This window comes from Pan paniscus, chromosome 19, assembly GCF_029289425.2.
Source record: "Pan paniscus chromosome 19, NHGRI_mPanPan1-v2.0_pri, whole genome shotgun sequence".
Lineage (NCBI taxonomy): Eukaryota > Metazoa > Chordata > Mammalia > Primates > Hominidae > Pan > Pan paniscus.
The window spans coordinates 78,237,834-78,262,817 of NC_073268.2; the positions used below are offsets into that span (position 1 = coordinate 78,237,834).

The 24,984-nt window shown below is 40.6% G+C and overlaps 1 protein-coding gene across 1 annotated transcript in view; it reads right to left on the bottom strand.

Moving 5' to 3' along the window:
- The window catches only part of MED13 (mediator complex subunit 13), a 121,109-nt gene extending 102,344 nt beyond the window's left edge, over positions 1-18,765 (bottom strand). The window contains exons 1-3 of the mRNA XM_003814474.4: positions 18,539-18,765; positions 16,468-16,702; positions 5,944-6,112 (exon numbers count right to left, since the gene is read on the bottom strand). Of these exons, the coding sequence (XP_003814522.4) occupies positions 5,944-6,112; positions 16,468-16,702; positions 18,539-18,604 (470 nt within the window). The 5' untranslated portion in view covers positions 18,605-18,765. The remainder of the gene's footprint in view (positions 1-5,943; positions 6,113-16,467; positions 16,703-18,538) is intronic.
- Between the last annotated feature and the right edge of the window lie 6,219 nt (positions 18,766-24,984).

Consider the following 24,984-nt stretch of genomic DNA (forward strand, 5'->3'; position numbering starts at 1 on the left):
TGCCTGTAATCCTAGCACTTTGCGAGGCCAAAGAAGGTGGGTAGCTTGAGCTCAGTTCAAGACCAGCCTAGGCAACATGGTGACATCTTGTCTCTACAAAATCTACAAAAATTAACCAGCCTTGGTAGCATGCACCTGTGGTCCCAGCTACATGGGAGGCTGAGGTGTGAGGACTACTTGAGCCTGGCAGGTTGGGCTGCAATGAGCCATGATTGTGCCACTGCACTCCAGCCTGGGTGACAAAATAAGAGACCTTATCTCAAAAAAAAAAAAAAAGTTATATTTTCAATTTTTTTTTTAAGACAGGGTCTTGCTCTGTTGCCCAGGCTGGAATACAACAGCACAATCCTAACTCACTGCAGCCTCAATCTTCTGGGCTCAAGTGATCCTCCCACCTCAGTCTTCAGAGTAGCTGAAGTCCCACTTCAGAGTGTGTGCCACTGTGCCCAGCTTTTTTTTTTTTTTTTTTAAAAGAGACGGGGGTCTGCAGCCATAAAAAAAGAATGAGTTCGGTTGGGCATGGTGGCTCACGCCTGTAATCCCAGGACTTTGGGAGGCCGACATGGGCGGATTACCTGAGGTCAGGAGTTCGAGACCAGTCTGGCTAACATGGTAAAACCCCGTCTCTACTAAAAATACAAAAATTAGCCGGCCGTGGTGGTGGGTGCCTATAATCCCAGCTACTTGGGAGGCTAAGGCAGGAGAATTGCTTGAATCCAGGAGGTGGAGGTTGCAGTGAGCTGAAATCATGCCACTGTACTCCACCCTGGGCGATAGAGCAAGACTTCATCTCAAAAACAAAAAGAATGAGTTTATGTCCTTTGCAGGGACATGGATGAAGCTGGAAACCATCATCCTCAGCAAACTAACACAAGAACAGAAAACCAAACACCGCATGTTCTCACTCAAAAGTGGGAGTTGAACAGTGAGAACACATGGACACAGGGAGGGGAACATCACAGACTGGGGCCTGTTAGGGGATAGGGAGCATGGGGAGGGAGAGCATAAGGACAAATACCTAATGCATATGGGGCTTAAAACCCAGATGACGGGCTGATAGGTGCAGCAAACCACCATGGCACTTATGTATCTATTAACAAACCTGCACGTTCTGCACATGTACTGCAGAACTTAAAGTAAAAATAAACAAATAAATAAATAAAATAAGATCATTAAAAAAGAGAGAGAAAGAGAGAGAGAGATGGGGGTCTAGCTATGTTTCCCAGGCTGCTCTCAAACTCCTGGTCTCAAGCCATCCTCCCACCTCGGCCCCTTAGTGGTGGATTACAGGTGTGAGCCTATATTTTCAATTATCAATAGCCTTTTAAGAGTTTTTCATAAAGAAAGCCAGGTGCAGTGGTTAAACTTACAAAGTTATAAACTGAGTCAAACCACAGAATCCCAGAAAGGCTCAGAAGTTGAAGGTACTGGTATATATACATATATACATATACATATACATATACATATACATATATCCCTGAAGGTGGACGTATAGGTGTAACTGAAAAGAGAAGGGGCTGGACACAGTGGCTCACACCTGTAATCCCAGCACTTTGGGAGGCTGAGGTGGGCAGAACACTTGAGGCCAGGAGATCAAGACCAGCCTAGCCAACATGGCGAAACCCCGTCTCCTTAAAAATACAAAAATTAGCCAGTCGTGGTGGCTAGTGTCTGTGGTCCCAGCTACTTGGGAGGCTGAGGCATGAGAACCGCTTGAACCTGGGAGGTGGAGGCTGAAGTGAGCCAAGATTGCACCACTGTACTCCAGCCTGACAGAGTGAGACTGTTTCAAAAAAAAAAAAGGAAAGAAAAAGAAAGCAGAAGGAATGAAAGTTCAAAGATATTAGAGCCTCTCCACTTTCTTCCAGATCAGTGAAAAACTTAAGAGGTCCACTCTTTGAAATGGTTGAAACAGAGGGACTCAGAATTAGAGATATTCAGATACAGCTGAGATGATGTATTTAAAAGATTAAGTGAAAATTTAACCACCATATAAGTGAGCCCCACCTCCAAACCTCCTTTCCCCAATAGGTTCACTAAACACTGGCAGCCCAGCTTATACCCTCTAGTCAGAGTACTGAAAGTCTCCTCTGGGAAAACTACTTAAGCAGGTGACAGAGCGTACAAATACTGGCAGTTGGGTGACAGGCACCCAATAAAAACAGTCAAGTCCCCAGATCATTCACTCTAGTAAAGCCTGCAATGTCATAAGCTACTCACATACACAGAACCTCCAGTTAGCATTTTAGTACCCAGAAGTCTAAGAGGGTTGCTAATCAAAGATTCTATACCCAGTCAAAACTATCAATTATAAGGATAGAAAAGAAAGAAACTTAAGAGCCTGCGATTCTGTGGTTTGACTCAGAATTCCAACACGGAGGATCTCAAAAGTATCACCATCCTTGCACTCTCAGGAAACTACTCTCAGGTTGGGCACCACCATAACAGTAAATAAGACAAAAAAAAAAAAAAAAGGAGAAATGAGAAATGAGGGATCCAACAAGAAGGGAAAAGCAAAGAGAATCCCCAAGATGACTACTGTGAAACAGGACTACAGAACTACTAATCCAAATCGGAAAAGAAGAATGAAGGGTAACAACAGGGATATTAATTAACAAGAGGGGAAAAAAGAGGAAACTAATAAGATTATACAAAGTCCTTGAAGGTAGGGAGAAGTGATTTATACTTCTAATAGATAGTCTACTGATGAACTACCAACAGGTACACAGATCAGGAGTCAGCAAACTACAAAAAGTCAGCTAGAAAATAGTTCAGGCTAAGTATTTTCAGCTTTGCAAGCCATCTGTCTCTATCATAACTATTTAACTCTGCTCTAGTGTGAAAGCAGGCATAAAACAATCTATCAATGAATGAGCATGGCTGTGTTACAACAAAACTTTATTTACAAAAAAAGTGGCAGAGTACAGGCAGGTGTTTACTAACTCGTAACATTAATAATTAAGTGAAAAAAAGGGATAATCATTAACACCTGGGAAAACAAAACGATGTACAAGAAATGAAATGTGAAGGCTGGGCGCCGTGGCTCACGCCTGTAATCCCAGCACTTTGGGAGGCCGAGGTGGGCGGATCACAAGGTCAGGAGATCGAGACCATCCTGGCTACATGGTGAAACCCCATCTCTACTAAAAATACAAAAAATTAGCTGGGCGTGGTGGCAGGCACCTGTAGTCCCAGCTACTCGGGAGGCTGAGGCAGGAGAATGGCGTGAACCAGGGAGGCAGAGCTTGCAGTGAGCTGAGATCGCGCCACTGCACTCCAGCCTGGGTGACAGAGTGAGGCTCTGTCTCAAAAAAAAAAAAGAAAAAAGAAAAAAAAAGAATGAAATGAAATGTGTTTCAATATACTATGGCTCAGTTACAAATAATATTTATAAAATTATAAGAGTATAAACAAATATTGTTTTTACCAAAACTTATAACTATATTGGCAAGATAAGGAAAGGGAGAGGAAGCCAGGTGCAGCGGCTCATGCCTGTAATCCCAGCACTTTGGGAGGTCAAGGTGAGTGGATCACTTGAGGTCAGGAGTTCAAGACCAGCCTAGCCAACATGGCGAAACCTGTCTCTACTAAAAACACAAAAATTAGCTGGGTATGATGGCAGACGCCTGTAATCCCAGCTACTCAGGAGGCTGAGGCAGGAGAATCACTTGAACCCGGGAGGCAGAGGTTGCAGTGAGCCGAGATCATACCATTGCGCTCCAGCCTGGGCAACAAGAGTGAAACTCCGTATCAGAAAAAAAAAAAAAAAAAAAGGAAAAGGAGAGGGAAAAGAAAGTGTGTGCAAAAGTGCCAATATCTAAGTGTTGAGTCGGGGGAAGTAAGATAGCTAACCTCTCAATAGAAAGTCAATAGAATTTCAATGGTAGGCTGTTGTGACCAAAAAAAAAAAAAAGTCCACTAGATTAATCCTAAATGATAACTCAAGAATACGCATGTTATGTCTTTCAAAATTTTTAAACAGGTAACTTAAAAGAAACAGAAGAATTAAAAAGGGCTGCTTCTGAGGAGCAAATCTATTCACTGGGGCTCAGGATTGCAGCCTTTCATTTTAAATCTTGGTAATCTGTTTGACTTCTTAAAACTGCATAAATCTATATGCCTGGCTGGGAGCAGTGGCTCACGCCTGTAATCCCAGCACTTTGGGAGGCCGAGGCGGGTGGATTGCCTGAGCTCAGGAGTTCAAGACCAGCCTGGGCAACATGGCAAAACCCCGTTTCAACTAAAAATACACAAAATTAGCCAGGTGTGGTGGCACACGCCTATAATCCCAGCTACTTGGGAGACTGAGGCAGGAGAATCACTTGAACCTGGGAAGCAGAGGTTGCAGTGAGCTGAGATTGCACCACTGCACTCCAGCCTGGGCAACAGAGTGAGACTTTGTCTCAAAATGAATAAATAAATGTATATGGCAGATATTGTTAACTGCCTACCCAATATCCATTTCCACTTCTTTGATCTTTGGTATCTATCTAATATCTATCAGCCCTTTCTTCTTACTAACAAAAACTTCATTTGCTCAGAGCAGCTGTTTCCAAATAAAAGATATTTGTTTCTCTTAGTATGGCCAAAGATATGTCAACTAAAGTTTCCAGAAAATAATTTACTTTCTGACTCAGGTGCCACACCTTCTTACTTCCTCCCTTCCTTTCTCTTCCTGCCTGGAATCCACTGTGAGGTCTGGAGGTGCAACACACGGGAGGACCATGAAGATGTAAAGATGGCACAGAGAAAACTCTGGGGAACTTTGAATCCTTGATGACATTATTGAACAGCTATACCAGTACTAAACTATCTACCTCCATACTCCTTGCTACTGAGAAAAATCAATCCCTACATAAGCCAAGTAGTTAATGTTTTTCTGTCATTTCCAGCTGAATGCATTCTGAACTTATACAAGTATTTTGTTAACAATAAAGGTTTACGTTAATTTTCAAAGAGGAAAAAAAATGAAAGCACCTTTATTTATCCAGGCTTATCTACTCATCCAGTCTTACTAAAACTAAAAAGTTTGAAAAAACAAACAAACAAACAAAAACTCCAGGTGCACATGAAAAAAGATGTGCATATATGACATCAAAGACCTCAAAATGATTACAATCTCAACCAAATGTTCACTTCACATCCTCTCACATCTTTCAGGAAAAATTAGTAAGTTCCCTTTAATTTTCTCTTCCCCACATCCCAACTTCCTTGCCACCGGTTCATCTCTCTTGAAGTCTCACTAACTCAATGACTGCTGGGAACTTAAATCTTTTGAGAGACTATGCCTTATATTATCTAAATCACGGAGAAGCGAGTAACCTGAAGGTTTTAATTGCATAGGAGAAGGAGGTATCTATCATAAGTCTTCTGTGCCTCTATCTGCAACTAGTCTAATAAGTAGTGTCATAAATTTGCTTAATTCACTGCTCAAGAAAATTATAAGCTCTCAAAGAGTAAATGGTCTTATATAGAAAACACAAATTTAAATTACTTTAATTAAAGGGAATTGAGAGATTGGGAATAAGAAGGGTTAACTTGATCCAAAACATACTCACATATCACTATCTGTAACAGGTGTTGTTACTTAATTTTAATATCAGAGTGCTGTGCATGTATTTCCACAAATACTAAAAAAAAGATACTTCCAAGCCTAAGTCTCTGCTTTCATCCCACATTAAGTCTATCATCACAAATCAAAATTTAGGCCACTGTATTAAAATACAGCCTATTCCTACTGTAAGAAAATGCTTAAAGTGTGTAAAGGGAAGTTTGTAAAGTGGTTTAAAAAAAAAAAAAACCTGACTGTATCTAGTACTCTGTCACTGACAACCTCCGGAATATGTCTGTATATTAGCTTGTTTTATCCCACATTCTCTGTTAAGACACAAAAAGGAACAAATCTAAAGAAATATCACGTCAAAATTTAAGATAGCTTACCTTTTATTTATAGGTTTTTCATCTTTTTCATAAGGCTTTACAAACCACTTGCCAATACGTACAAAATTCCTGTTCATTAAACACCGTTCCAATAGATTGTGAACTGCTTTGAAAAGCAGAGTACGGCATTCATAGGAAAGTCCATTCTCCCACACTCCATCTTCTTCTTCTAAAAGAGAAATGAAGGAAATAATAAGTAAAATAGTGACACTATAATCTATTCAGAGCCAAGTAAAAAAGGTTACAGTTTAAACTCTATATTCATCAACACTAGCTTACCCCAGAATATTAAGCTACAATCACTTCAATGTATCTCTAGACATTATCAGGTTTCAAAGTTACTCCCCAAGGAATAAAAGGTCTAAGTGCCACATATTCTATTAAATTACCTGAAAAGTATTTTTCCACCTTATAAAATTCAATGACATCATGAACATACTGAATTGGTTCCTGTATTAATGAAAAGGACACTTGTTTGTATAACCTGGAAAATATTAAACACACTCTACACCTATGATGCCAATTTCTAAGCTGGCTCACTTGTTACTTTGTCCTAATTCCCCTAGTCATTCAACCTGCCAAAAAAACTAGCCAGTTAATAATTAAAGTCAAAACATTTCATGTCCATCAGCATTCTAATCCACGACTCCACTATAACACTAAGGAAGCTGTTGGCACAGAGCCTAACAAGCGGTGCACTATCAGCCACCTTAGGTCTCATTTCAAACAAATTATTCCCATGATTATTATTCAGTATAGGACCCTTTACTTAGGGGAGAAATTTAAAAATTTAAAAATTTAAAGACTTAAATTGTAAATGGCACTTCTGTCAAATAAAATTATAGCTATCTTCACTAACTATATAGCTTCAATTTTGCCAACAAATCTATTAATCACTCCAAGTTAATTTACCAAAAAAACATTAACACAGTCATTTTGAGATAAGTCTGGATGTAGGTCAGAAAATTTTTTTTGTGTACTCTATCCATTTCATATCTGTCACAAAGCATCCAACAAATCGTGCTACAAATAATGATACCACTTCAGCACTCTAACTTTCATTACAAGATTTTAAATTGCTTAGTCTAAATATAATTAACTCTCCTTCTATAGCCTATATACCTTTATAAACATTTTATAAATATGGGTCATCTGTGTTCAATGTTTAAGTAAAAATAAAAGACAAACGTTTCTCAATTCAACACCAAAAATGCATACACTATACCCACAGAAAAAGAGACACAATATGAGCTTCTGAATAAAAGCAAAGACATGTATTAAGAGTTACACATGGTTTATATGCACAATTTATACAACAAATGGGTAGAATAAACATTAACTAAAAAGTATGATAGTGGACTTTAACTGCACTAGAAATTCTGTGCCACTACAAAGATTAATGTTGGTTTTATATTTTCTCCTAAATAATAGTCAAGTCTTTCAAAGCAACTAATTTTTTTTTAAATTTTATTTTAAATAAGCTTTAGGCTGGGCGCAGTTACTCACGCCTGTAATCCTAGCACTTTGGGAGGCTGAGGTGGGCGGATCACCTGAGGTCAGGAGTTCAAGACCAGCCTCGCCAACATGATGAAAGCCCATCTCTACTAAAAATACAAAAATTAGCCAGGCGTCATAGTGCAGCCCTGTAATCCCAGCTACTCGGGAGGCTGAGGTGGGAGAATCACCCAAGAGGGAGAGATTACAGTGAGCCAAGATCGTGCCACTGCACTCCAGCCTGGGACAGAGTGAGATTCAGTCTCCAAAAAAACAAACAAAAAAAAAAGGTAAGCTTAGGGAAAAAAAAGTAGAATAAGCTTTAGAAAATGACAATATTTCAGAATTGGTATAGAATAATTTTTTAAGTCTAATATTAATCATAAATATTAAATAGGAAAAATTCACATTCTATTATATCAAAGACACCGTTATCTACTTCCATTTAAAACCAAAACGTTTATGGGTTTCACTTCATTAAAGAAAATATTAGGCTAGGAGAATAGAGAAGCAGCACAAAGTGACTTCACTTTAATTAATTAAAGGTCTAGATCACAAGCATATTTGTGAGTTGATGACAAAAAAAGAGAAAAGAATCTCAATTGATCTGCTTTCAATTTAATGAGGTCCTACCATTTCAAAATTAAATAGCTACATTAAGACTTTTACCTCAAATTATGAGACTTATGACTACTAGAATATACATGTTCTTAATTCCAACAGAATTATGTTAGGAATATCTTCCAATTCTTCACCTCTTTACAATCAATTTAGTATCTTTTATTTTTATTACCTTTTATTTCAAAAATCCCTACCTTCTGATGGTTGTAACACTTGTTCTACATAAGAAACCACTACCAACATATTTCTCCTAAGTTTTAAAGCATCAAAGACCCAAGACACAGTTACCATTTGTAAGTATCAAGGTTGTACAGTTGTTATAAACTTCAAATAAATTAGTCATTTAAAACTAGAAAATGACTTTGTCTTCTTCCCAAAAATAGTAAATAAAAAAATCTGCTTTCTGGGAGGCTGAAGCCAGGTGTGGTGGCTCACGCCTGCTATCCGGGAGGCTGAGGCCAGGTGTGGTGGCTCATGCCTGTAATCCCAGCACTTCAGGAGGCCAAGGCAAGTGGACCACTTGAGGCCAGGAGTTCGAGACCAGCCTGGCCAACATGGCAAAACCCCATCTCTACTAAAAATATAAAAATTAGCCATGCATGGCACGGCTGTAGTCCCAGCTACTCAGGAGGCTGAGGCATGAGAATCACCTGAGCCCAAGAGATGGGAGTTGCAGTGAGCTGCGAGAGATCACACCACTGCACTCCACTGTGGGCGACATAGCAAGACTCTGACTCAAAAAAACAAACAAAAAAAACCTTTGCAATAGTAAAAGCTAAAGCACAATTTATAAATTTTCACATGAAATTCTGAAAATTTTATGGTTTTATTTCGTAAAATCTATTTTAGTTAAACTTGCAGTCAAATGATTTAAGAATATTTAATGTGAGGCCATGCGCGGTGGCTCATGCCTATAATCCCAGCACTTTGGGAGGTCGAGGCAGGTGGATCATCTGAGGTCAGGAGTTCAAGACCAGCCTGGCCAACATAGTGAAACCCCATCTCTACTAAAAATACAAAAATTAGCTGGGCGAGGTGGCATGCACCTGTAGTCCCAGCTATCCGGGAGGCTGAGGCAGGAGAATCACTTGAACTGGGTGGCAGAGGCTGCAGTGAACCGAGATCACGCCACTGCATTCCAGCCTGGTGACAGAGCAAGACTCCATCTCAAAAAAAAAAAAAGAATATTGAATGTGGTTTAGAAAAGTAATCAGTATTAATCTTGAAGCATTTCTCCCTCATTATTCTAATGCTTTCAAAGGGGGTGGGCATCTTATGTCCCCAGTGCCCACAATTCTCTTTAACACTAAATAGGAGCTATGCATAAAACAAACAAGTAGAGACCACCTGTTGAGGTTTTCTAAATCCAACGTATCTCTGAAGTATGTCCTCATCTATATGGCAAGCAACTAAGCAACCATTACACTAAAGTAATATAATTTCATATTTTGTTGCTGAGAAAAACGAGAGTAAGTCCTAATAACGCTCAATAAAAAGTCTGAAGGTTTTTGGTTTTGTTGGGAATCACTTAGAAACAAGAAGCCTACTGAGCCAAGTTTCTAATATCCTGACAATCTAATAACTGTAATAAAAGTACTTTCTACATGTTGTATTCAGATATGAAAAGTGAAATGGTACAACCAACCCACTCAAGGCATAGTGATATGCACTATTTACACTAATTGAAACAAGTTCTTGAATCTCAACACCAGCATTATAATAGGGAGGGGAAGGAGAAGGGAACATATGGCAAATCTTTACCTATCTCTTTTGAACTTAACCAGAGCCTAATAGAAAAAGTCTGCTTAATCTATTTAACTATTTTCCTCCTCTACCCAGGTGCAATGACTCATGCCTGTAATCCCAGCTACTTGGGAAGCTAAGACAGAAGGATCACTTGAAGCTAGGAGTTCAAGACTAGCCTGGCAATACAGGAAGACCCTGACTCCAAAAAACTTTTTTTTAGTTAGTAGGGCATAGTGGCAATGCCTGTAGGCCCAGCTGCTGGGGAAGCTGAGGTGGGAGGATTGCTTGAGTCCAGGAGTCGGAGGCTGCAGTGAGCTATGATTAAGCACTGCAGGCTGAGTGAGACAAAGTGTGACCTCCATCCCTACAAAAAAAAAAAAATTTCCTTCTCTTGTAGCTCTATGTCCAGAGAAAATAAAGTTTCAACTCTGCATTCTTAGTACTTTTCTGTTACTATTAGCATTACAGTTCTTAATCATCAGTGTTTCTTGAAATTTTTATGGACTATTTATTGGAAGAAAACACAAATGCTAAATTTGATTACCATATTTTTTTCCTGAAGATGCAGATTACAGTAGTGCCAAAGTATGTGATAAGTCATCAAAATAATTCTCTATCAATGGGGAAAAAAATCACAACCAAAAAAGCAGACACACCCTGCACTCAACATTTTTCTCAAAACTGGCATCTTTAAATATCTCCACGGTGGTAAAAAATGAATCTTCTCCAATACAATTTTGCAAAACTATTAAAATGTAACATATGCTAATGAATAATGGCTCAAAAATTAACATGGTAGAAAATACCATGTATTTCCTGAAATAAAGAGAAATGTTTAAATGCTAGATCAGTGTTTCTCCTGAATAATCATTAATAACCCATACATTCAACAAATATACCGAGAGCCTTAAGTTGGCCGCATCATTATCTATGGCAAAACTTGAAAACTGATTTAAAAACAGCCTAGTATGTTATGTTTGGCTTGAAAACTTAGAAGATACACTTGATCAAAAAAACAGTATGCAGAAGAAATACAGCAAATGAAGTTGTCACCTAGGAGACTAGCCAATTTAAAGAGTCGGGCCACATCACAAGTAAATTTTACAACAGTAGAAATGAATTACTCTCTTTAGACTACATGGGGCACACAACAATGTTTTAGTTTGGCTGGGACTAGATTCCTATGCCTGGCTGTTTATCTATCTGTCAATCCTATTAACAGCTGTCATTTAAGGTTAAAGTCCACTACAGTTAATATCCTTCAATAAAAACATCCAAAATTAAATTCAGAACAATAGTCCACTTAGTTTGAGCACTATTCATTATGATAAAATTCTGGTATAATAAAACTATCTGAACATGTTACTAAAATCTACTTTACAGACCTCAGGAGCCAGGAAAAAGAACAAATATTTTTAGCCCTGAGTTTTTTTAGTTCACAAGGTATCAGTTTTCTCAAAGAGTCTCATCACAGTCTAACTTGCTATGATTTTTTTAAGATGACAAATGGGAGAGGACGCAGTGTTTGCTTTTATTTTTATTTAAAGGGAAAGAATAAAAGCCAATGATGACAGCAATTGAATTCCAAAAATGTTAGAACACAGAATAAAAATACACAGAAAACTCTCCTTCAAGAACACATTAATGAAAATGATACAATCTTGCTCTGAAGCAAATTAACAGTACACTTAAAAGTACCAGTCCTACCCACCACAGAGATTCTTGACCAGAGGGACTGAGCTAAGATTTTCCCATCACCCATTTTATACCTCTTTCACCCACTATCACACAACCACTAAACAAAGCTACAAAATTCAATTTTTTAAAAAAAGGGGCCAGGCATGGTGGCTCATGCCTGTAATCCCAGCACTTGGGGAGGCTGAGGCGGGCAGATCACCTGAGGCCAGGAGTTCCAGACCGGCCTGGCCAACGTGGCGAAACTCCTATTAAAATCTCTACCAAAAATACAAAAATTAGCCAGGTGTGGTGACACATGCCTGTAGTCCCAGCTACTCGTGAGGCTGAGGCAGAAGGATCGCTTGAACCTGGGAGGCGGAGGTCGCAGTGAGCCAAGATCGCCCCACTACACTCCAGCCTGGGAGACAGAGCGAGACTTCGTCTCAAAAAAAAAAAAAAGAAAGAAAGAAAGAAAGAAAAAAGCTGTAACCCCAAAGGAATTTTATTCCCTAATCCTTTTTGTATCAAAACATATCGACACCGATTCAACTAATCATTATCCTATAGAGGATAAAGCAAAAAGTAAGAAAATCATCTATGTTTGGCTTTGGAATTCAAGAGATTTTTTGAACAAATAACCTTCCGGAATGTTATAGTTAGGCTAATACTAGTTAGCACAAATCCTGATCCAAAAATCATCCAGCCTTTGCAAATTACTTTGCTTAACGGTATTGACTTACTGCTACAAAATGAGTAACTGAGGGTTTGAAGTATGTATTAAATCAGACGTGATTTGCTGTAACTGATCTTTGCCAGTTAGCAATAAAGTAAGTTTACATTCTATTTCTACACATCAGCTAAACTTGAAAGGAAGGTAACCCAAACAAATGCTAAGTGACATAAGAGAAAATGAAATTTAAAATGCACTATGGAATCTGAGCAGATTCTTCAGAACTGTCGAAATCATCAAAACCAAAGAAAGTCTGAGAAACTGTCACAGTCTAACAAAGCCTAAGGAGACATGACAATTAAATGTAATAGGGGTATCTTAAATGAGATCCTAGAAAAGAAAAACATATTAGGCAAAAAAAAAAGGAAATCCAAATATATACTTCAGTTAATAATAAAGTATCAATATTGGTTCATTAGTTAATTTTTAAAAATACACTGCATGACACAAAGGAGCTAAGGGGGTTAAACAAAGGCAATTCTGTATTTCTGTTATTGAATATTCCAGTTAAGAAAAACTGAGAATTCTAATCTTTGAAAAAAGAAATGCTTTCCCTCTTCCCTCACTACCAAGAAAAACAAGGGCAATATTATCACCATAATAAAAAACACTTCAGTAACAAGATGTGGTGTGTGCTGAACCAAACAGAAGGACACTGCCTGTGAAGAGCAGGCTCAAGCTAAATTAACCAGCTTTTTAGTTACCACCTGGGTCCTTCCGGTACCCCATTCCTCAGTGCTACACCTCCACTTGGAACTCAGGACTGCCTCCAGCAGCTGATGCTACCCTGTACTGTCCAGCTGCTCTCTTCTCAGGGGAGCTTAGAAGAAGGAAATAGAGTGCCACAGATGGAAGAAATGAAAAAGGGGTTAGCTAGAGAGACAGAGGCAGACTAATTACCCCAAGAGGGAGGCAGACGCTGTCCCTAGAGCAAAGAAAAGGGCAAGACAAATATATTCCATCTGAAAAAACCTTATTATTCTTTAAGATACGTCTGATTTAAGTAACAACATTCTTAAGTAAATAACAGGTTTTATTTTTAAAAAAAGTTAAAACATTATATAAATAACACTGACTATGCAAACTAAAACAGTACAGGACAAGCTTTGGAACAATAAATATGATCATATACCACTCCTAATTGTATTTCAGTTTACTATTTCAATCACTTCACTTTGATAAATTTTTAAGTTATTTACGGCCAGGCGCGGTGACTCACGCCTGTAATCCTAGCACTTTGGGAGGCCGAGGCGGGTGGACTGTCTGCGCTCAGGAGTTCGAGACCAGCCTGGCGAACACGGTGAAACCCCATCTCTCCTAAAAATACAAAAAATTAGCCGAGTGTGGCAGCATGTGCCTGTAATCCCAGCTACTCGGGAGGCTCAGACAGGAGAATCGCTTGAACCCAGGAGGTGGAGGTTGCAGTGAGCTGAGATCGCGCCACTGCACTCCAGCCTGGGTGACAAAGCAAGACTCCATCTCAAAAAAAAAGCTATTTACTATTCATTAGCATTCAGTAAAGTCTGACAGCAGTTAAAACCCTACCTCCTGCCTGTAATCCCAGCACTTTGGGAGGCCAAGGCTGGCGAATCACAAGCTCAGGAGATCGAGACCATCCTGTCTAACAGTGAAACCCCGTCTCTATTAAAAATACAAAAAATTAGCCGGGCGTGGTGGTGGGCGCCTGTAGTCCCAGGTACTCAGGAGGCTGAGGTAGTAGGAGTATGGCATGAACCCAGGAGGCAGAGCTTGCAGCAAGCAAGCTCCACTGCACTCAGAGAGCGAGATCGCGCCACTGCACTCCAGCCCGCGGGACAGAATGAGACTCCGCCTCAAAAAAAAAAAAAAAAAAAACCAACCTCCCAAAATTATTTTCATTCACGTTCAAGATCACTATCTATTTTTTTTTTTTGAGACAGAGTCTCACTCTGTCGCCCAGGCTGGAGTGCAGTGGCAAGATCTCGGCTCACTGCAACCTCCGCCTCCTGGGATCAAGCGATTCTCCTGCCTCAGCCTACCGAGTAGCTGGGACTACAGGTGCGTGCCACCATGCCCAGCTAATTTTTGTATCTTCAGTAGAGACGGGGTTTCACCATGTTGGCCAGGATGGTCTCTATCTCCTGACCCTGCGATCTGCCTGCCTCAGCCTCCCAAAGTGCTGGGATTACAGGCATGAGTGAGCCATGGCACCCAGCTGATCACTATTTTAAAGGTACAAGTAACTACCATTTTTGAAAATTACGCTAAAAATCAAAGCTAGAGAAAAATGTTTAAGACTGTAACCTAGTTTCAGTGGAGAAAACATATCTGACTGGTAACATGAAACCTAGAAGACAAAACTGACTTTTAACAATATCCATCAAAGCAGCTCACATCTAACTTTAATAGTCTTTTAACTTTCACAATATTTTTTCTATTACGGTAAAACTAGGCCAAGTGCAGGGGCTCACACTTGTAATCCCAGCACTTTGGGAGGTTAAGATGGAAGGATCACTAGAGTTCAGGAGTTCAAGACCAGCCTGGTCAACACAGCAAGACCCCATCTCTACTTAAAAAGAAAAAAAGAAAAAAAAAAATTAAACATTATGTATCTCTTAAAATTATCTTTGATTCTACAAAGTGTATTTCATGGAATCTTAAAAAAAGATCTGTTTAGTCTGTTTAGATGCTCTGCCAACTTTATTAAGAAGACCAAAGCCCCTAAGTCACCATTATAGTTTTATCAATAATTATGTTTTATCAACAAATATATTTTATCAATAGTTTATAGTTTTTCAACAATGTTATACAGTCTCCAAACATTCTAGTAAGGTGATTTTTATGACCACTTAACGATTAAAATAATTCAAATACTATATCCAAAACAATGAAAGAAAAAGGAGGCTGGCGGACTTAGCTTTTGGCATAATTAGAAAGTATTGTCTTGCTAAAACTACCATATATACATACATCATGTATATGTACATATATGTATATACATATACACATCACTTTACACATTTAGAACTACATTAAATACACACAACTAAGGACTGGACTCTGCAGCAGGCATCTTATTAGAAAAACTACAAAAGCTGGAAAGCTGTCTTCAAGAATTGCAATCACTCTCAAAAATAATAATTAACACTGGAGAGTATGTTCATTAGAATGTGAAAAGCAATTATCAAAACATACAAATGTAACACGTACATTCCTACATAAATGTTGGTCTTACTAAGTACCAGTTCAAGATACAGACACCTAGAATACATTCTATCCAAAAATAAAATAGATCCTATAGGTCAGAGATACAATAACAAAAACTTCAGAGTACTCAATTTCAAATAAGAACTTAAAAAAAATTATCTAGAAATCCTAAGTTTATCTGTCAAAAATCATTATCAAACTATCTTACTGAAGTCTTTGGAACCTTATAGCATACAACCAATCATTTATATTCCTATTATCTAAGATTCAGTTAATACTGACTTTCACAGTTTAAAGCTTCAGTAATTATATGAAAAGCTATAGTTTCTCTTTCTAAAGTAGCATTTGGTCCTAAAAGTCAAGAAAATAAGGAAGTAATCACATTGATTTGCTCACAATAAAATTGTTTGTGTAACCTTTTAGATTATGATCCCATGTCCCATAAAAGCTAAACAAGTTGGCACTTTTCTCTTATTGAGTATGTTTGACAGAACAGTATATGAGTCACTTTCCAAAAATAACTAAATTAACATATGCCTTCATAAGTTAATCAAATAGCACAAATGACAATAACAAAATACTTACATGCCTTAAAACACACACACACACACACACACACACACACACACACGGATAGTTACATTTCCAGTACTTTTAGAATCATCTGCCTATTCAATGCAAAAGACTCAACTTCAGCAGTGGCTGAAGTGACTCAAAAGTTACATCTGGCTTCTGAACTATTACACGACTTTGTTAGGAACTCTGTTTCCTGATTCCATTTTTTTAGATTAATGTAACATGCCTTCTTCGGGCCCTAACTACCTGTGAGAAATTAAGAAGAGAGGTGGTGGAAGGAGAAAGTCATTCACGCCTTAAAAACCCAGCTATAACAACGTGGATAATTTAAGTAAAATAAAATAATCATGGTGAAATAAAACAATGAAGCTGAATTTTTATCTGGCCTCCTAAGTGTCCCACAAAAACAAACTTAATTTGTAATACATATGACATTCTGGGAGAAGTATACAATGTTGCTATATCATTAGTTAGAAATGGAAAGTTTCTTTCACCTGATAAGTCATGGTGAATAAGGTCAGCAAAACTGGGGTCTTCACCCCACCAAAATATCCACAATTCTCTTCTTCCAGGTCTTTGATCTCGCCGCCAAACACCAAGTACATCTGCCTTAAGGCAGCGACTAAAACTGCTCAAAATGGGGTCTTCTTCTGTCACAGGAAACAGAATAGGGGCAGAAGTTGGGCCTTGCCATACATATTTTTTCCATTTAATTCCTGTCAAGTCAGCCTGAAGGAAAGAAAGCATTAAGTTTTATTACTGCATATTCACTCAAAGTCAAAAGTACTCAATATGATGTCTCTTATTTCATTAAGACATTACAATTTTTCAATGTATGCTTGAGATATTGACTGCAAATTAGAACAAAAAAAGACTTTATAATTCAACAACCAAGAATTTTAGGGAGAAGAATACAGTTAAAAATTACCACCACCATGTCACTGAATAGCAAGCAAATATGTACTCCAAGTAGAAACAGAAGAAACTGAATGATGTTAAATATAGACACACACTTCAATATGCAAACAGAGTACATTTTTCTCTGTCCTAACTGGTCACATTTGTTCATTGGTGTCAAACTTTTAACTGAAAATCAATTATTAAAGACCCTATCATGGGTTTTTATTCCACATTTACAGAAGTAACGTCTCTAATGAAGACATCTGAACAAGTTCTGAAAAAAATCTATGTTAATTCTTCACACACACCCCTGTCGGAAAAGTCAAATAGCTACTCACAAAGAACTGTCAGATTTGTGCTAGTCTATCTTCAAAGAACTGATCCTAAAAGTACCAAAAATAGACTGAGTTGGATAAGATAGAAATATAAAACCTGGTGTATGTCTTATTACATGTGAAGAGATGCTGATTAATGGACATTGAAAAGAAAAACATACTGTAGACGAGGATAGAGTATTAAAGATCTCAATTTAGCATCCGTTAAGAAATTCGACAAGAGGAATTCAGTAATTTAATCTAACTTAAAGGAGCAAAGCATAAGGTGCCAAAAATGAAACTGCTGATACATGACTGGCAGTTTACACTTGCCAACTAGTTGTGCTCCTCCCACTTAACTCACTTACCTATCATATACTCTTAATATTTCTCATAGCACAAAGGAGAAAATGAAAAAGTAAAGTCACCCAAACTTAAAGTCATTGATGAAGCTCAGCTACTGTCCCATACAGGACAAGTTATTTGCAACAGTTGGTACTTCTGAAAGCCTTAACTGTTGGATGTTACCAGACCTGGGCTAACCTACACAATGATCATCCCTACATCCCGCTTCTCTCGACTTTCCATTTCAATCAAACAAGGGAGCAGCCTGCTCAAAACATTCTGAAAAAGCAACCAAAACACAATAAATATAGAAACACTGCAAAACCACAGCACCTCGTCCATTAGCCCCCTTCACTCTCACAAAAACATCATGTTCTAATAAAAGCAAGATGGCTAGAAATTGTCAAACATGGCAAACTGTTTTCAAAGTTTAAAAAGAAAACATATGAAATGGCACCTACTGGTTTTTACAGAGAGATCTTAAGTCACCCAAGAAAGAAACTAACCTGGCGTTAGTTTGACTCACACACAAAAAATGTAAAACCAAGACAGGTTTCTAGGGCTTAAGTTCTGGGGTCCTGTTTACATGGGGAAACCAAATTAAAAGGGTAAGACATAAAGGCGGTGGGGAGCAGGGGCAATAATGGAAAGTGTGAAGCAGGGATACAGGGCCAATAAGGAGAAAAGCAACAGTTAAGCAAGACAAGAGGGAAAGGTTACTGTCCTGCCAGATAAGGAGCTCAAGTTGAGGACGAGACTACGGTGAGAAGGAGAGTCCGAAACAAGACGAGAAAAAAATGCCAACACTCCCCCAAACAGAGCCCGGGACCGTAGGAGAGCGAACGCCGCCTCCCGGGGCTGGCCGCGGAGCTTCGCAGGGCGCCGGCTCCGGCTGGGCCTCGCCCGGGAACTCGGGCATCTGGACCAGACCCGGCCCCCTCCCCCACGGCCCAAGGGCGCACCTCGCGGCCCCCCTCCCTCGGCGCCCGCCGGCCCCGGCACTCACCAGGCAGAAGAGGTTACAGTGACAATCTTCCAGGCTGGCCCCGTTCGGCACGAAGGAGGCACTCATCGTCCCTCACAGCAGCCGCCGCCGGCGCCACAACCCACCATCCGCCATTACCGCCGCCTCCGACCAGAGAGAGAAACACAGACACCGGGGAGGGCCGGGGGGGGGGGTAGTGGTTGGGGGGGCGGTGGAAGAGGAGGCCGCCGGGCCGCCCGCCCTCCCCACCCACCCCCCCGCCGCCGCCGCCGCCGCCGCCGCCGCCGCGAGCAGCCCCCGCCGCCCGGCCGGCACCCAGCCGCCCGGGGCCGAGGGCCGGAGGCGGGAGGGCCGCGCCGCGCTCGCCTGGCGGGCCGGACTGCGGATCCCGCAGACGCTCGTCCCTCTCTGGGGGACGGAGGGGATGTGTGCCCCTACCACAAGAAAAATAATAAATTACACAATAAATAATCAAAATCAAGTCCGAGACGGCAGAGCCCAAGCCCAGGACGGTTCTCCCGGGCGGAGAGGCGCCCGCACAGGAGCGGGAAGGGCGAGAACCGGGAGAGAAGCCCAGGCCCCCGGCGCGGCAGCGGCGATGTCCTTAAGCCCAGAGTCTCCTCAGCGGCGGAGGTGGTGGCGGCGTCTGCGGGCTCAGACCATTCTCTGGCTCTGTCTTCGTGTCGTTCCTGGGCCGAGCCGGCCTAACGTTTGCCCTCCTGTGGCCTCACCGGCTGGACGCCGTAGTCTCCCCCATTTTGTGGGCCCAGCGGGCGGTGTTTTTCCCCCTTTAATCCGAATTCACGGGTTTTCCCTTCGCTTTAATGGCGGCCACAGGGACCAGCTCGCCCTCTCTGCTCACCCATTGGCCGCCTTGAGGTCACGTGGGCCCGGGCTCGGTTGGGAGGGGGAGAGAGAAGTGAGCGAGGGAGGGCCGGGAAGCTTTCGGCGGAGGCGGTGAGCCCGGGGGACGGGGCAGCCAGCTGGTGGCCACTAACACAGCGCCATCTGCTGGGTGCCCCGGCCAGTATAAAACGACCCGGGGCCCTGGCCCTCTCTTTGCGGGGAAATTTACAGTCCAGGAAGGTTCATTTCACAAATCAGTGAGAATTACGTGGAAATCAGTTTGAGTTCTTTGGAAGAGAAAGCATTGGCAAAAATTCCAAGACATTCTCATTTATTTCGCGAGGCCGCTGGGGTGCAGGTGCAAACCTCTGGATTTGGGAGTCAGATGATCTGGATGGGGATAAGACTCCTCAACCTAAAAGTTGTGATATGAAGATATAAATTTAAGAAACAAAATATTGCCCTGTAGTTAATAGACTGGGAATTAGAGCCACACTGCCTGGGTTCCAAGCTTGAGCAAATCACTTCCTGCTCTGTGTCTTTACTCATCTGTAAAATGGGGAAAACATATCCCTTACCCCACAAGCTTATTGTAATGAGTTAATACAAATTAAGCAGGTAGCCCAGTGCCCCGCACAGATAAGCACTGTTAAGAGTTAACTATTATTGTTGTCATCATTACCTCATATAGTTATTGTGAGGAGCAGGAGAACTAGTGTATGTAAAGGTCTCACTACTTCTTTGTTGTTTACTTCTGTCTCTCTAGTGCCTAAAAAAAGGTTCCTAGCACACAGTAGGTGCTTGATATTTGTATAGTTACAAATGAATGGGTGGTAAGAAGTAAGAACCAAACAAAAGGTTTATTCTCTTTCCCATAAAACACCCAGTGCTTGGATGGGTTACACTTCAATATGAGTTCAAAACAGTTTCTCTGACGGTTTTAGGATTGCAAGAAAGAAAGAAGAAGAAAAAGATGATTCAGAAGTTAGAAACATCAGTGAGTTAGGACTTACTGTAATTTTATGTATTACAGATACATAATTATGTATTATGTATTACAGATACATAATTGTATCTGTAAAATGAATGGTAGACTCTTCCATGTCACTTCTTCAGCCACGGAATGAAAAGAAGTCCTCATTTATCCACTTGTTCATCTGTGGTGGTGAAGAGCCCAGATCTGAAGCCCAAAGCCTGGAGAAAAAGTTCTGCCCCTCACTAGTTAGTCTTAGATCCTATTTGACCTTAGATCAAATTAATTTCGCTTTCTCTCGGTTATTGTAAAATGGGGGTAATAAAAGTACTTTTCTTCTAAAATGACTGGTGAATGAAACAATATAGATACAGTGCTTGCCACAGTGCTTACTTAATGTTAATTATTAATGTAATTTTAAAAATCATTGAGAACCTGCTGGCTCAATTGAGTGTGTTCCTGCTCTGTGCTAGGCCTAGGATACAAATAGGAATAAGATACCTGCCTGTCCCTCAAGATTCCTGAAGAGAGGCACTAAAGGAAACATTTCCTACAGAATAAGGTAAAATACAATGGGGGTAATTGCTTGAATAAAGTATGTACCTACTATGGCATAGTAAGTGCACTAGAAGAAGAGCATCAAACTTAGAGAAGTTGTCATAAACTAGGTAGCATTTGAAATCAGATTTGAAGGATAAAATGAATTCTTATAAAGCCCTTTGAAGCAGTTAAATCTTATTAAACCTAATTCGAACCCAAAGTCCACATATCAAAGTCAATTATACAACCAGGACTAATTCAATCCAGGAGCTCAAATCAACTAAGGTTGGCATCCTTTATAACTGAGTGCCAGCACCAGGAGACAGCAATCCCCAGATCCAATGAGGTAAGCGCCCCTCTGCCCATTTCCCTTTCCCTGAAAAACTCCTCAGATCTTTGTTCCGCTGCTTTCCTCAGGCTGAAATGCCCTCCTCACATCTAAAGGGGTCTCCATTCTCCTTAGAAGTCTTGCCCTCCCATTGCCCCCACCCCCTGACTTGAGCACCATCCTCAGGATTCCAATGGCAGGTAGAATATACCTGAAACCTACCAGTAGGAGGTAACATTTGATTGACCTTTCTGTTTGAATGTCAATCTTTTCAAAAAGAAGAGGGAGACAAGGAGACAGAAGCGAAGAAGGGAGGAAGACCCAGAAGAAAAAGTCTGATGGAGGATCGCAGAAGGGAGCAGGAGAGAGAGAGAAAGACAGGACTGAGAGAATGGAGAAGCAGATTAGAATGGAGGGGGGGGGATCCCAGTTGTGAGGGGAATGGAATCATTGGGAGAAGGGAAGGAGAAGAAATAAATATTTTCAGCCCACAAAGAACGTATCAGTAACCACTTACATTCTGTAAAAATGACATTTTGTGTGATTTAAAGAGTAATGGAGGCCGGGTGCAGTGGCTCACGCCTGTAATCCCAGCACTTTGGGAGGCCGAGGCGGGCGGATCATGAGGCCAGGAGATCAAGACAATCCTGGCTAACACGGTGAAACCCTGTCTCTACTAAAAACACAAAAAGGCGGGCGCCTGTAGTCTCAGCTACTCGGGAGGCTGAGGCAGGAGAATGGCGTGAACCCGGGAGGCGGAGCTTGCAGTGAGCTGAGATCGCACCACTGCACACCAGCCTGGGCGTCAGAGTGAGACTCCGTTCTCAAAAAAAAGAAAAAGAGAGTAATGGAAATACAGACTTTGGGTATACCATCCTGGTGGGGGATGTTGATAATGAGGGAGGCTGTGTATGTGTGGGGGCAGGAGTTATATGGGATTTTTAAAAAGTAATGGAAATAACTAAAAACATTACACACATATTGTCGGCCAGGTGTGCTGGGTCACACTTGTAATCCCAGCACTTTGGGAAGCCGAGGCAGGTGGATCACCTGAGGTCAGGAGTTCAAAACCAGCGTGGCCAACATGGTGAAACCCCATCTCTACTAAAAATACAAAAATTATCCAGGCGTGGTGGCACATGCCTATAGTCCCAGCTACTTGGGAGGCTGAGACAGGAGAATTGCTTGAACCCGGGAGGCAGAGGTTGCAGTGAGCCAAGATCACGCCACTGCACTCCAGCCTGGGTGACAGGGTGAGACTCTATCTCAAAATAAATAAATAAAAACATTACACACACATTGTCAAAAGTTTGGCAGATACATAAAAGCGTAAAGATGAAAATTTTAAATGTACATTACCCAAAAAAGTCCGTATCATTACCATTCATAATTAATCACTTTTTAACATTTTGATGTATTGACTTTTCCCTATGTATCTTTTTCCTACATGGTTGAGATCATACTATATGACCACTTAACTACCCACATTTATTAACCATCTAGTATGTGTCAGGTCGTGTATTGACAAAATACAGCATATACAAGCAGCTCATAATCTTGCTTATAATGGCACTTGAACAGTTAGACCAACTGGGGTCAAAACTCCATACTTGGCCCAGCACGGTGGCTCATGCCTGTAATCCCAGCACTTTGGGAGGCTGAGGTGGGCAGATTGCTTGAACCCAGGAGTTTGAGACCAACCTGGGCAGCATGACGAAACCCCCCACTGCAAAAAAAATAAAATAATTAGCCGGGCGTGGTGACACGTGCCTGTAGTCCCAGCTACTTGGGAGGTAGAGGTGGGGAGGTTGATTAAGCCTGGGAAGTTAAGATTGCACCACTGCACTCCAGCCTGGGTGACAGAGTGAGACCCTGTCTCAAAAAGCAAGCAAACAAGTAGAAGTCCATGCTTGCTAGCTCCCTAACTTCAATTTACCCCTTTGTAGAATGTGTATGTAATAATAGCACCTAAATGTCAGAGTTGTTGCAATGATTAAAAGAGATAATCCAAGTAAAATAGGAGCCAATCAGGAATTTTAAGGTTAATTTTAGAGGTTACTTTGGGTCAATAATCTGGGTCAATAATCACCGATTGTCTTCTGTTCTTTGAAATATGGATTCACTCAATGATCTGCATTTAAAACTGTTTTGTAACCCCTTCTGTCTTGTAGGGGCTCCATTCTGAATGAGATGGTAGAGGCACTGGCTTACAAACTACCACTTAGCCTCCAGGAAGGTGACAGAGTGACATCACCTGAGACAGACAAGTCCAGGAAAGGGCCCCTGATGCTCCACATTGTGATTCAGAATCAGATGATTCTGAAAAATCTGCAAGGTCTAGAGCAGCACTGTCCAATAGAAATGCAATGAGAGCTAAAACCTATTGAAATAGAAAAATAAATTTTAAAAAAAGGTACAATGAGAGCTAAATAAGTAACTTGAAATTTTTCAGTAGCCCTGTTAAAGAAGTAAAAATTAGGGCCTGGCGCAGTGGCTTATGCCTGTAATCCCAGCACTTTGGGAGGCCGAGGTGGGCAGATCACGAGGTCAGGAGTTCAAGACCAGCCTGGCCAACATGGCGAAGCCCCGTCTCTACTGAAAATACAAAAATTAGCTGGGTGTGTTGGTGCATGCCTGTAGTCCCAGCTAGCTACTTAGGAGGCTGAGGCAGGAGAATCGCTTGAACCTGGGAGGCGGAGGTTGCAGTGAGCCGAGATCATGCCACTGCACTTCAACCTGGGCAACGAAGTAAGACTTTGTCTCAAAAAAAAAAAAAAAAAAAGGTAAAAATTAATGTGAAGTACATATTTTATTTATCTCAGTATGTCAGAATCATTATCATTTTACATGTAGTCAATATAAAAATTGTTGAGATAGTTTGCATTCCTTTTTTTAACCAAACCTTCAAAATCCACACTTATTTGCACTTATAGCACATTTCAGTTTTACCTAGCAGATTTCAAGTGGCCATTAGCCATTTGCAACTAGTGACTACTGTGTTGGAGAGTACAAGTCTAGAGTCAAACGCTGAAAGCTAAGGACCAATTAAGCTGTGGAGTGAGTGGTCTTGAGCCTGGGGACAATATTGATTTTCTTAAGGTCATTTTAATGGTTTAATGTTGTACTTAATTCAATAGAAAAAAAGGTTAAGAAGTTACAAACCATTTTATTTCTTGAATGCACAGACACCACTTCATTGAATATAGAAATAAACAGACCTAAAACAAATCAGCAGGTTGAGACACTTAAAAAAACATTTTAATTCAAAGCATCGAATATCCTGAGTTGTCTCAAAAGTTGCTGACTTGCCATTTTTCTCAGTAGTGTAGCATCCACCCTCAACCTCAAGTTTTATTTCATTTTAATTGTTTCATTTTAATATTAAAGTCTACTTCCCCTAATTTTCTTACTTTGAAATTACGTTTGTAAACCATATGCAAATCAGAAATTCCCCTCCCCTATCTTTCTCCTACTTGAGCCAGTCATTTGACCTCTCTGGATCTATTTTCTCAAACATGAGGAAGAGATTGGCTTAAGTAATTGCTGTGATTTAACACCTAATATGTGACAATATATATCAGACACGGTGTCAAGTATCTTTGCCACAGTTTCTGATGTAAGTACCATATTATCCCAATTTTCTAGCTTGAGATACTGAGGTTTAGATAGCACCCTGCCTCTTTGGCCTCAGGCCAAAGAGGTCTGTAAAGTATGCTAAGGAAGCCTCATCTACCAAGAGAAGCTCTAAAGAAACTTCTTAGGGAAAACAGTTGAAACCAA